This window comes from Dermochelys coriacea, chromosome 5, assembly GCF_009764565.3.
Source record: "Dermochelys coriacea isolate rDerCor1 chromosome 5, rDerCor1.pri.v4, whole genome shotgun sequence".
NCBI classification, from domain to species: Eukaryota; Metazoa; Chordata; order Testudines; family Dermochelyidae; genus Dermochelys; species Dermochelys coriacea.
The window spans coordinates 72727418-72741719 of NC_050072.1; the positions used below are offsets into that span (position 1 = coordinate 72727418).

Here is a 14302-nt window from a genome sequence, read left to right on the forward strand (position 1 = left end):
TCCTCTCCCTAAAATTTAATATAAAATGATGCTCACAAGTCACGACCTTGTTTATAAAAAGTCTCAGCCATAAGAGAACTAATGTTCCTCCCACAAAATAAAAAATCAAATGAAAGCGTCAGAGGCCCAAATCATAAATCAGGAGAACAGTGTCTAATTAGTGAATGAAAATATCTACATCAGAGTAGCTCCTGGTGCTTTATTAGTGCCTGTGGCATTAAAGCAACATTTCTGTGATCATTGATTGTGATGCTTCACTATATGCTTGCTGCACTAGTGTGCTATGCAGTTTCAGGTTTTCATATGATGTCTGAGGATTGTGGGCCTAATTGAAGTACTGAGCACCCGCACCTCCCTGATGAGAGTATGAGTAGAGGCTGCTCAGTACATCACCTAGGACTGGGCCCTAGGTGCATATCACAAAGTGCTTTGTTAAGGGGACACTGTCAGGTAGGTATATGATCAAAATGTAGATATTGTAAATAAAATATTTATAGAACACAAATGCTTTAATTAAATAATAATCATCATCACAAATAGTTTAATGGATGAGGTTTTTTTTACTGCTTTTGTCCCCTGCCAAGCCTATCCCAAAAGTGTAGGAAATCAACAAAGGTGTGTTAGTGCTGAGAACCAGAAGTTGACATTGATGAGTCTAGTCTCTCCATAGTATATGAAGTACAAAAAGGAATTAAAGTATTTTCTATTTTGAATGCTGCATTATTTATAAGGAGGAAGGTGAGTTCTGGAGCAGGGAGGAAGGTCTGGTGGATAGGGAATGGGACAGGGACTTGTGAAACCTTGGTTCAAATCCTACCCCAGGCATGAACCTGGGCAAGTCATTTAATCTCTGTGCTTTAGTTCTGCACCTGTAAAATGGGGATAATAGTAGTTCCCTGTAAGGTAATGCACTGATGAGCGAGAGGTGATCAGGTATTACAATGATGAGGGCCATATAAGTGCCTAGATAGATCTTGAGAGTGTCCCTTTGAAGTCAACAATGTATTACATTTAGTTGCCAAATGCCCTGTCTTCAACCTCCCCTTTTGCTCTATAGGACACACCAAATGGATGCTGGTTGAAGAACAAATCTTGCCCATCACATCAATGGCCAAGATTCTCTCTAACAGGTAGAGTATGGCTCATGAGTGACAAATTACATGGCGAATGGTTGACTCCTTGAAGGAAGTGGACCAACAACACTTGTAACCCTCAGTCCATCAAAGCCCATTGATGCAGACGGACTGGGGAGATGGAGGCACAGTCTGTATCATTGAGTGGGATTATGGAAAGAAACTTTAACAGGAGAATTTGAAGGGATAAGAGAAGATGCATGAGCCAGCCCAGGGAAGAGGTGAGCAAAAACATCAATAATTCACAAACATGATTAAACTGAAAATTGTTTTATAATGGATGCCATTTTTAAGTGCAATAGAATCTCTTCTCCACCCCCCCCATCCCCCTCCCCCGGTTATGGAGCACTCAGTGAGAAGGATTAGTCTCTTCCCCCAACTCTAACCTTGCATTCTTTGAGACTACTGGCAAGCAGCTGAGGATGTAAAAACTGCTTATTAGGGAAAGGAGAGGATTACAGTGCACTACCAGAATGCAGCAGAAGTCAATGTGTGCATCCATTCACTAGAAGATCCTTTACCTGTTTGCCCTTTTCAAGTCATTAACAAACTCAGCAGACTGCTGATGTCTGATTTCGCTGCTCTTTGTGAGTCTTTCTAAGGCATTCACTAACTCTTGCACTCTCCCTTTCAGTTTCTTCTCTCTGCACCAGGATACAAGGAGTGAGGAAATCAGTTATCCATACAATTTGGACTTGCAAGAGTATAGACCGCATTCAACAAAGTTCCTTCTGTTAGATGTAAAAGGAGGAAAATATTTTTCTTTATACTACTTTGATAATGCCGGATTTAGTTTTGAGGTTAAACTTCTGTTAAATTGATTTTTTTTAAAGCAAAACAGTAATAATTCACATGTAAGATAAAAAGAAATATGGATAAACATCAGATTGTCACTGGGGACGGTCTTGTCCACGCTACATCTCTCTCATATAAGAGCAGAATGTGCAATATCCACAGTTAGGAAAAGAGATGCATGGAAGAAGATATAAGCATATAACATGTTCTATATATTATATATTTAAGATGGCAACTCAGATAGTAAAGTAAACACTATAAAGAGAAGTTAAACCTAAAGCTAATATATATAGAAAAATTAAATACAAACATGGTGGACCTAGGATAACTAGGTAATTTGTTAATCAAACCTTATTTGTTTTTATTTTAAAATTCTCTTTATTAGAAAAAACTGCAGGAAGACTCACTACATAAAAGAGGGAGAAATCAATAAATAAAGAGGAAGACTTCACTAGAATCCAAAATAACAATCAGAGTCACATACTGCAGGAAAATAAAGGAGGGTCTCATGGTTAAGGCAGTTGAGTGCTGCCCTGGAATACTGGATTCCATCCTTTATCTCTGCCTAAGTTCCTATGTGATGCTGGGCAAGTCACTGAAACCAAACGATTCATAAGTGGTCAGTAGTTGTGTGTTTCTCAACTTCTGGGTGCTCAACTGATTTGTAGAGGTGATGATGAATACTCACAGCTGCAAATCAAGTCAATGGGAGCTGTGCTTTGAACATATAAAGTGCTATATAATGGCAAGTACTCTGAATGATCAAGTGCTTGGTGCTTCAAGTTGGGCACCCAAAATTACAGGAAACTTTTGACCTTCAGCACTATCTCCATTCACCATTTGTAAAATGGGGATAATATCAACTTATCACACAGGGGTGTTGTGAAGATAAAGTCATGGTTTTGAAGCACTCAGATACTATAGTGATAACTGCCACTGAAAAACCCAAAAGGAAATTAATAATTCTGTCTTCAGAGCAGGGTTTGAATAGCATTCAATAAATAAGACCCAGGGCTACACATTGAACAATTAGGAGAAAACAAGATAGTGAATAGGTTTCAGAGTAGAAGCTGTGTTAGTCTGTATTCGCAAAAAGAAAAGGAGTACTTGTGGCACCTTAGAGACTAAAATTTATTAGAGCATAAGCTTTCGTGAACTACAGCTCACTTCATCGGATGCATTAATGCATAATGAAGTGAGCTGAAGCTCACAAAAGCTTATGCTCTAATAAATTTGTTAGTCTCTAAGGTGCCACAAGTACTCCTTTTCTTTTTGCGAAGATAGTGAATAGGTGCTCATTACATTCATTCTGTGCACTGAATGCACACGGTCTTGTGGAAAAAAGGAGTATGTCATGTAATTAGAGACTGCATAGTTCTAGCATTTCCTAGCTTTTGAGTCCTTTGCAAACTTAATATAACATTATTATTACACACACAAAGCTATCATGCTACCAATGAGACTATACAATTATTCACTGTAGTGACTAAGAGGGGAGCATGGGTATTTTTCAGCATAAAGTATCAAGAACTCTTTGGAGCATCTTCGGGATTGCATTTAGGTTATTTGCTGCCAAGGACATCTTTAATTTCTAGACACAAGGTGCTGGAACCCTGAATTCATACAGTGCACAAATACTCAAAGGCATATTAGACAACTTGCCCAAGGCTACAGATTAAGTATGCTGTCTGGTAAAGACACTGTAGTGAATGTGTAAAATCAAATCCCTTGTTAAAACTTTTGATTGTGGGCCTGCCTGCCTGCCTCCTGAGATCTGCTAAAATAGTCTGCATTTGCTGTAAATGTCCCTTTTTCAGCCCAAATTGATCAACAGTATTTTTTTAATTGCACTGACATTTTGAGCTTTATTGTGAATTCCATTAACTTCACCCCACTTAGGTTCTTTCAGCTACTAAACTTTATTTACACATCTATTTTATTTGATTTATGCTTCTCCCATTTCCCCTCTGGGCTGTACTGGTCCATGGTTCCTAGATCAGGAGCGCACAATTTCAACTGTGATTCCAAGGGCTACTTAGTCACCTGAAAACTCTAGGGGTTTTTTTTGTTTTTTTTTTTGCAGATAACTTAGAAATTAGCTGATCGGAGCACTATATCTAATTCCTAAAAAAAAAAAAGAAGATTTAATAAATATTAGACCCACTCAGCTCTAATACTATTATATTCTCACATCTTGTGTCAAGTCACTTAAGGAACACTGGTTAGGTTTAAAATGTTAATGTATAATGCTTTGTTTGAATACAACAATTGAAACAATTATAGAAAAATCTAGATTACCTCCTATCACTTTTTTGCAGTTCTTCAAGCTTGGAACAGATCATTTAACTTTGGAAACGTCCTACTAGGGCAAGGCATCTGCCTTAGGCTCTAGAGGTGCTACCTCACTACAAACAATAGACTAGAAACTAACCTTAAACAGGAGTGAAACTGACACTTTCAAGTCACTTTCACAGTATTGCCAATCCCAAATGTTCAAAAATCACGAATCAGACTCACCAAAAATCATGAGATTGGCTTTAAAATCATGAGATTATGTACAAAACAGATTTGGGGTTCTTTTTAATTTGCCTTCTGCTTTTTGAGCCTTTAGGGTACACTAGGGTCACATTTTGAAGCTTTCTGCACAGCCACGAGGACTAGAAACTTCATTTTTCTTTAAGAATGAAGGCTGAAATCATCACATATCCACTTGACTCCAGAAGCTGGGGCTTTAAGGAAAACAATTATCACGAGACTTATGACAAAAATCATGAGAGTTGGCAACACTGATTTTACTTCTGTTTAAAGGCTAGTTACTTTCCAGAAGGATCTAAAAACACAACACTACAGCGACTGAGTTGCAGTTCTCACAGGAGACTACTTAAAACTAAACACTAAGAAAATTCCATATTTTAAAGTTGAGGGAAAAAATCCTGAGACTTCTGAGCTATATCAGGACCACTGCAGTCAGAAAAGGAAAATAAACAGGCACAGGAGCTCTGGGCAGCTGTTCCTTTAGAAAGAAAGTTGGAGGGTCAAATCTTCTAGTCCTTAATCAATTAAAACTTCTATTGTCATTAGGGGACAGCAAGTGTGAAAAATTGGGACATCTGGCTAATAGGAGCTATCCCTATAAAATTGGGACATCTGGTCACCCTAATTGCCATCAGTGCTTCCACTCACAGATATAAACATCACAGTGAACATGTGATAACGTGTGGTCAATAACTATATGCTTCATACTTAAATATCTAAGCCATCTTATCCAGAGTTACATATCTTATATGCACTGGTTCAGGGACTGGATTTTCTGGCAGTACTGAGCACACAGATGGTGCCCAGTGAATAATGCAAATCATGACAATAAAATTGTTGACTTTATGGACTCTGTGGATGCAGTTTCTGTTCTTTGCTCTGAAATTGGCCTGAATACAGCTGAAAAACTCTAAGAATTTGGGGCATAAACACACCTGATACTTATATGACACTTTCTCATTCCTTCCTTTTCTCAAACTCAGAACAAAAAATGACTGAATAAAATGGTTTTCAGTTAAAACGTAAAATTGCACAGCAGCCATTGCTGTAAAACCCAGCATGGGGCAGAACTTGCCACCCTTTGGGAGTTAAGTGATCTCCTCTCATCTGACTCTCATTCTCCATCCTTCCTAACCTCTGTGCTGCTTTTCATGCTGTAAACCATGACATCCATCCTGGGACCATTTGCTAGAGTCTCAGAGAACTGGCCACCTTGGTTTTGCTCCCATCTATCAGCGTTCTCTTTTTTTGCAGCATGCAGCAGAGAGAGAAAGAAAGGCTGGTCTGCTGGATAGGGAGCTAGCCCTGAGAGACCTGAGTTCTACTCCCCCCATGGACTTCCTGTCTGACCCAAGGCCAGTGCTTTAAGGACAGAATTTCAAAGGCTTTTAGGCACCCAAAGATGTAGCTAGATATCCAGTGGGGTTTACAAAGCACCAAACCTTCTAAGTGCATTTGAAAAATCTCACTAGGTGCCTAAATATCTTTGAAAATCTGCCCTTTAATCTGTATGTGCCCCAGTGCCCCATCTGTACAATCATAGAATATTAGGGTTGGAAGAGACCTCAGGAGGCCATCTAGTCCAACCCCAACTAAATCATCTCTGCCAGGGCTTTGTCAAGCCAGGCCTTAAAAACCTCTGGGGATGGAGATTCCAGCACCTCCCTAGGTAACCCATTCCAGTGCTTCACCACCCTCCTAGTGAAGTAGTGTTTCCTAATATCCAACCTAGACTGCCCCCCCCCCCCCCGCAACTTGAGACCATTGCTCCTTGTTCCGGCATCTGCTACCACTGAGAACAGCCTAGCTCCATCCCCTTTGGAACCCCCCTTCAGGTAGTTGAGGAGATAACTGCATTGCTCTACCACACCGAGGGGCTGGGAGGAGAAATAGGTTAGACATTGTGAGGTGCAGCCTCAGATACTATGGTGATAAGACTACATAAGTACCACAGGTAGAGTGGGACCTTCTCTATACACTGGTAGCCCTTCCCTGGGTTTCACCCCTTCTTTTTACCTATACCCCCAAATGTTCCCCTTTTCTGAATGAAACCTAGGCTCAGTGCTTTGCTGTATTTTTCCTGAATCCCCTGTTCTCTCTGAAACGACCCCTCAGCCTTCTCTCCCCTCCACCAAGGGATTCCTCCTTTTACAGGCTAAACTTCCATACCATACAAAATACTGACTCCCTGCCCCAGAGGCACTTCTCCTCTACAGAACTTACATTTCACATGAATGCTGTGCTGTAGTTAAGAGCTCCACCTGGCAGCGTGCACGCCTCCTGTATGAAACTCAGGGAATAGCTCCCGTCCTCCCCTGCCCCTGCAATGGGCGCCCTTGTCCTAGGTCCTTAACTGGAAATCCATGGTGTCCGATTTATAGCACCCCTGATAAAGTGAGGTTATTGGTTTAATCAACAAACTCCCACTTCTTCATTACAAGTCTCTGCTATTTATGCTAGAGGCATCATCATGATATGCAGTTTCCAACTTCCAAAGCCACAAGGGAAATCCAAAAGTTATGGCTGCAAACAAGACACAGTACTGACCCAAGCTCCACCTGTCCGAAGGTGGTCATTAGGCAGCGTTATTCAACACTCAAGGTCATTTGGTAGGGCTCCCCACACAATGTAATTCTGATTTTAAACCACAGAATTTTTTGTTTATTGTGTTAGCCAAAGAAAATATTCCATAATTTGTGTATATAGGAAACATACAAATTAATGCTCTGTGCGCTTTTACCTCATTGTACAAATGATGTAAGTCACTGTAATTGTAATAGCATATGCCACCATACCAAATGTACACTCGAGCCCCCCACAATGGCAATGGAACTTTCTCTTACACAGCTGTAAAATACAGAAGAGCTTGAATTCTAACCATGCAATAACATCAAAGTACAGTTCTCTGAAGGTCACTGTAAAATGCCACTTTACTCAACAGATTTACTCCTGGTGTATATTGAGTAATATATCCCTATTACAGTGACTAAAATAAATGTATACTGTTGTTTCCTCCTGCTAGCCCTACAGAGCCAACACAACAAAGTGTGTCAAAACTGGAATCTAGTTCGTCTTGTCATTCATTAACAAAACTGTTTACTAAATTTCAGTTACAAAGCTAATCAGTAACACCTGTACAAATCTACTGAGTGCTATGGGGGTTATACAGGTATCACTTCTGGCAGAATTTCACTATGATGAGGTTGCACAGGTGCTTAACTGGAAAACAGTGGTCACTAAAACAGGTGTGAAGGCATGATTTGGCCAGCAGAACTGTTGAGAAGTACCCAGCTTGACTTTCTGGGCCTAGGTTGGGTTTTCAAGGCTCACAGTTAGGAAACAAGCATATTTTTAATTGTAAACTGAATACATCTGATACATAATCACTGAGAGCTGTCAAAGAATATCATTTCTCTAGAGACCCTGTCCAGTCTAGATCTGCACTTTAATAGAGTTGAGGAATGAAGCACCTTAAAGACCATTTGACACCAATTTATCACACTGCAGTGTATGAAACCTTTTGAATTCCTCTGAGACTAGGCTGAGATTTTCTGGAATTGCCTCTTAACCAGGCCACAGTTCCAGTGCTGGCCTGAAAGTGGCAGCATTTATTAACCACAGGAAGAGCCATTTAGCATGCTAGTTTAACAAATTTTAAATCCATCTTCAGCAAGAAGAGTTTTGCCAAAACGAGTCAGGGAAAAACTGAATGCTCGCTACTTATACCAAAGTACTGTTGTCAAGGATATACAGTTAGGTTAGAATGAGAGGGTGGAAAGAATCTTTGTTAAAGAAAAGTCTTAAAAATTCTTTGCTGTACAGACTCATGCATATTCTTAAGTTTCTAGGGTGGTTTTTTTGTTGTTTTTTTTGTGAGGAAGGGGGTGGGCATGGGCCTAAGGACCATCAGAAATCTCACCACTTTCAGCTTCCAAATGCACTTGCTTTAATAGTTAATATAAACCAGCAGCAGTATACAGGTATCTATACAGATATAGTTTATCTTAGTTAAGCAAAACAACTTCCCCCCCATTTCACCTTGGGGAGCGAATCAGAGATGAATGAACAAGACATTACAGAAGTTAGTCACATTGCTTTAATGCACTTTTGACAGGTGCTCTGATACTACAATGTTAAGAGCCATTTAAGAATCTGAACAGAGTAGTGCAGAGATTGAGTGTCTGCCTGCATTGGGGAGGTGGGTGGCTGGGGACTTCGAAAGGGGGAGGGGAAAGATATATTTATGCTGGCCTGTGACAAAGCATGAGTAGTAGGTGAGCTAGGATGAATATATACAGTAAGTAAAAAAAAAAAAAATTCAGGCCCATTTAAAATCAAGAATCAGCCAGAAAATACTGCACTGAAACAAAGACCACACTACAGCAACTTGCATAGTTAGGAATTCCGCAAGGCGGCAATTTATTTTAAAGTTGTCAACACATCATCTGTGACAAAGGCCCAGTGGACAGCTCCTACTGAAGTGCTAGGGAAGAAATGATGAAAAGTGGAGTTTCTTTTAAAAGATTTCTAGGAGCTTTTCTTGCACTGTGAGCAAACAAGCAACCGACTTGCTTCTGTTATTACATAGTGGGTTTTTTTGATGATCCACTTTGCCATGGAAGTTCTCAACTCATACACTCTGGATTAAATCTGTACCTCTACCTTTCCTTCCCCATTTCCCCCCTTTTCTGGGTTGTTACAGGGAGACTGTCTGGGAGAGGAATTGTATCAGCACATATCCTGCCTGACCTATCCTCAGACCTCCTAGATTGGTCAAATTCTTTTCAGATGCCAGCTCTGAGCCTCCTGGGCATTCAGGGGCTTTCGCACTGTGTATGCTGCACCCCCTACTCCTTCCACACTTACTGCCAATAGGAGCCTGCAATGTGGGCTGCACCAGTGAAATAAATCTCCTCATTTGTAGTGGCAGGATTCAGGTAGTTGTTACCTTTTCCTGAGATAGTGCGGTTCACTGAAAAGGGCATCAAACCATCTGCCCTTTGCAGGAATTCTCATGAAAGACACCACAGCAATTTGATGGAGTGAAACCTCACGAACCCCTGAAAACCAATCCACAGGAACACTTTTGAATTCTGAGTACCTGCTATATACTTATTTATTATTACATTCCATTGATTTCAATGGGCTTCTACAGAAAAGTGCTGCTCAGACATATGGACACTGAAGCAGCAGCAAAAGCAAAGAGATAGATATTCATCCAACATTACTAATTTGTTTTGGAATTTGTGAAACTGAGATTTGTTTGCAGACTGGCTGAACAATCAAAACGCATGAATTCAAGTTCTCTCCTCCAAGGTGTTGTATTTTCCATTTTTACCAGTATGCCAGAGACTTCATCACAGCTACAAATGCTGGTATATCTGCAGTCTCTCTATCCCTTTATAAGATCTTGTGAAAATATTCTCTGCGCCTTCAGAACCTGCTTAGTATCTGCTGTTCCCCAATTAGCTAAGATATCCCATTTTGGCATGTGGAAATCCTTCTAACATTTGTGCCCTTCCATGCATTTGTTCTGTAGTTTGTATCTGAGTGATAAGGAACTTGGAGGTGCACTTTGTATTTCATTAATGCACTAAAGGGCTATATGCATATATGGAATTCTGAGCACAGCTTCACTCTCCTGATTGCTATTATAAATCAACAGAATATGAAGAATCAGCAAATGCAGGTTTAATAAAACAGAACACGTTAAAATAATTGTGCTATTTATAACACAGCATCTTTTCAGAATGAATCTATGGTGGGTGTCTATAGGTTTATACTTAAATGAGAGAGAATGAACTATTTTAAAGGAACACTCAAACTTGTACACACCCTAAATTCAGTAGCTGTTTCAACCTTACAGCTTGCTTTTGTTTAGCATTCTGAAGAGCAGCATCACCTTTGCTCTCACCTCCCACACCTTTCTTTTCCAATTGATCCTGCAGCAATAGAGAGTCGAGAAAACATAGCAGAGGCACATCACATCTTGTGAGAGATGCATGCAGAGAAAACTGGTGCATGTGTGCACTGACAGGGAATGAGCCTGTGATCAGAGATATGCCTGCAAGCAAATCTCATAGGAGACTATGGTTCTGTTTTGTTTAGTTAATAACTCCCTGCTGCAGTGAGCAGTCAGCAGGGAACTAAACAAGTCATTTGGGAAAATCACTGCCTCCAATGTTCTGAAGGGAAAACCTACTTTCTGAGTATGTGTAGCTCACAGGCCTAATGCATAGCAGCAGCCTCTGGAAAACAGTACCATTTATTCATTGAAATTACTGACATGGTAGTAGTAATGGAGAATCTTGGTTTACATTTTTAAGACCAAAACAATTGCTGAGTGGAATTAAAGTGGATAACAGCTGAGTTGCTTTAATGAGCTTTGGCTCAGGCTTATGGAATGGTTTCAGTGGAAAGGCTAGTTAACAGGGCCCAAGTGTTTCTCTACTTTCATACATCTAGCCACATCAAATGCTCTGAATCCGATTTGGGCAGAAAATCCCAATCCCTGGTCTCACACAACACAGAGCAAACTTTTTGAAGTTTTCTGTCAGTTTGGTCTCCCCATACTTGCTGCAGGTTTGGCCAGGATGTCTTACCCCACTCACTGTGCCTGCTTATGAGGGCATGAAATGCATTGTCCTACTCCTGTAGGACAGGATAACACACACTTATAGTTTCTGATTCAGCCACCAGCCATTCCATATGAAGCTCTCCTCCCCTCTAGAGACCATAGGCAATGGTATGTTTAAAACCATTGCAGCTGAATCCTCTTTCCATTAGCAGCTTAAACTAACAACCAGTGCCAGCACGGCATGTAACATTCCTAAACCAATTAAACAGCACAGCTACATTGGCCACTCAAGCTGGGACAGGTAATATGGAACACAAAAGAAGAGGGCCACACAGAAATATTTGCTTCCTTAATAGCAACAGTAACAAAATACCGCTAAAAAGCTAGAGGGGGAAAAAGTCTTTTCAGATATGACATTTGTCCAGCTCACAGTGTGTTTGGATCAGCAGACACCTGCAGCGTTTCCTCCCACCAGTTTGACTGTGCAGAGGAAAAGGAAGAAAGGTTTAAAGTTTGTCTTGCTGTTGTATGCAGGAGCACTGCACTATTCTATGTGTGGCCTGATGACCAGAGGTTCAGAAGTCACAGTTCTCTCAGAAATCCACGGGAGCTGTGGTGGTTTGGCACCTCTAAAATAGGGACTCTTCACAATAATTAGAGAGGGGCATAGTGGAGGCACTCCCTGGCCAAGCTTCCCTGCAGAGATTTGTCCTGACCTGGAGCTTTTCCAGTTCTGGGCCAAGTACAGACCGACAATTTTGTCAAGTTGTATAGTTGCTTAGTGATTTGGGCAACTATTCTGTGGTGAGCAGAGCTACTCATTCTAGTTAAAAAACAAATGAGAGTGATGCTGGTTATTGGTGAAAAATGACAAAACAGCTCCCCGCTCCCCCAGGCTCAATGTACTAAGGGAAATCTCTTGAGCCAGTGAGAGACTGGATAATGGTCAAAGCATAAAAAGGCAGGGATCCTTGAATTTTGCAGATGGCTGTGTCATTGTGACTTCACTGCAGCCTGTCACAAAATTTGGTTCTGAAATGCTACAAAGTTCCAAGCCCCTTGACCCCATTTAATGTACACTATAATTAGGTCAAGGAAAGAAGTAAATGTGAAATAACTCTGCCAAAAAGGAGCAGAAAAATGCTGTGGGAAAATCGACAGGTTGCTTTTTAATATGTAAAAGCTTTATTGACATCTGCATATACGGTTTGAGCTGCAGTATGGCAGAAAAGGACACTTCACTGTGGCACTTTTTAATTGTCACTATTTCTTTGGATCATTACAATATGCTGTAGTTTCGCTTTCTTCTTTTGGTCTGCAAGAGCAGGCCTAATCTGTGTTCAAAATAGGCCTGAATTTTGGACACACTTATATCCAGGTCAGGATCCCAACTTCATGACTGGATATCACTGTCATCAAAAGCTGAACCTAAACCTCAAATCCAAACAGCCACGAGAGGCACAGAACACGGAATCCAAACTTCGCAGTTTGGTCCAAATGTAATTAGAATTATGTGAAGAAATGGCCATTATCATGATTCAGCATAGCATTCTGTGACATTGCTGATCTCCAAATACCAGGGCGCTGCTACTGCAACAAGCATGGGGATCTCTTTGGGGAGTCTATTAGAACGTTACTGTCTCTCACTAGGAAATTATAGAAGCTATAGTGAAACAAGACAACTTTTTAACACACTAATGGAAGTGTCCATAGCTCCCTCCGGTTTTGAGGTGGGTGGAATAATGATAAATACTGAGCAGTGAGAAGGAATCTCTTTCCAGAACATTTTTGTAAGTGTGTTTAGTACTGGAGGAGGGGCCAGTGTTTGACAGCCCACAGATCATAGCCTCTTTATGCACAGGACTAGCATAGCATGTGCAGTGGCACTGCCCGCTTCACCATACGGCCTCAACTCTCTGCTGGGGCTGTCACAACAGGGGCGCCAAGTAGAATGGTGGCTTTTGTGATATGGACACCAGTCCACGGGACTGAAATCACTGACTCATTTCACACAGGCCCTGAATGGCCATCAGATGTAATGACTTTTGGCCAATATTGACCTGGTCTGGATTTGAAATGATTACCAATTCCTGGAGCCATCAGTCCTCCTGGCCAAGCATTTTAATAAATATAAAGAATTACAAAAAATCCATGCGGACACCAAAGCAACTATAACTCCAATTTTGTTGTGGATGGTTAAAGAATGTGAGAAAGCCTAACGCATCAGAATATTGCTGTATGGGCCTAAGGGGATGCAGAGGTTCTCATCCATTTGTCACAGCACTATAGGAATCAGAGACTAAATAAGACCAAAAAGAAAAGGAGTACTTGTGGCACCTTAGAGACTAACAAATTTATTTGAGCATAAGCTTTTGTGAGCTACAGCTCACTTCATCGGATGCTGTAGCTCAAGAAAGCTTATGCTCAAATAAATGTGTTAGTCTCTAAGGTGCCACAAGTACTCCTTTTCTTTTTGCGAATACAGACCAACACGGCTGCTACTCTGAAACCTGTAAATAAGACCCAGTTACATCATCTTATGCATCTCCCTGCAGGCAAGTTCGTTCCCTACAGGACATTTTTTTCATTTCCTCCTCCCTGCAGAGTAGCTGCCATAAGCATTCATGGCTTGATAATGCATTAATTAAGTATGAAGTGAAATGGACAAAGTTACAGTCTTCCCTCCCGCAGCTGGAGAGGAGAGCACAGCAGCAAGGCATGTACTACTTATGGGTCCCCTCAGAGACTGTGTCAGCATCCACCGCCATGCTGAGCCACCACTATTCCTGGCAGTTGGGAATTCCAACAAATCCTCTTACAGCCCTGGTTTCTGGCATGACACCACACAGTGCAATACCATAAGGCTGCTGGGAATATTTTTTCACTCCATCCTGAACACAAGATATTTCCTGCCAACAATCTGTGCGGCACCATTACTCATTGTCTTGAGACTGTCAAACGTCTTCACTTTGGACACCCGCCAATGCATTCTATTAGACCAGGGGTGTAATTCAAATAGTAATTCAAGGGTCAACCCTGTCTGGACACAGCAAGAGGTTAAGCAATCACTTATTCAGGGAGTGGAGTCTTCACAAATTTCACTGATATGGACTCAGGGAGTATAGGAGGCATTGATAATACATCGTCCTGAGATGTAAGTGGGAGCAGGACTGAGAAATCTGCACACCAGCTCTCAGGGCATAAGTCCTCCCTCAAACCCTCCCCCAAGTCATAACTCGGCTCATAGTGGCTGTTGTTGTTG

At 41.1% G+C, this 14302-nt stretch overlaps 1 protein-coding gene across 7 annotated transcripts in view; it reads right to left on the reverse strand.

Moving 5' to 3' along the window:
* Positions 1–14302, reverse strand: part of MCC (MCC regulator of WNT signaling pathway) — a 355688-nt gene that overhangs the window by 5931 nt on the left and 335455 nt on the right. For all 7 annotated transcript variants that reach the window (XM_043514732.1, XM_038402671.2, XM_043514734.1 and 4 more), the window contains one exon: positions 1655–1777. In XM_043514732.1, the coding sequence (XP_043370667.1) occupies positions 1655–1777 (123 nt within the window). The remainder of the gene's footprint in view (positions 1–1654; positions 1778–14302) is intronic.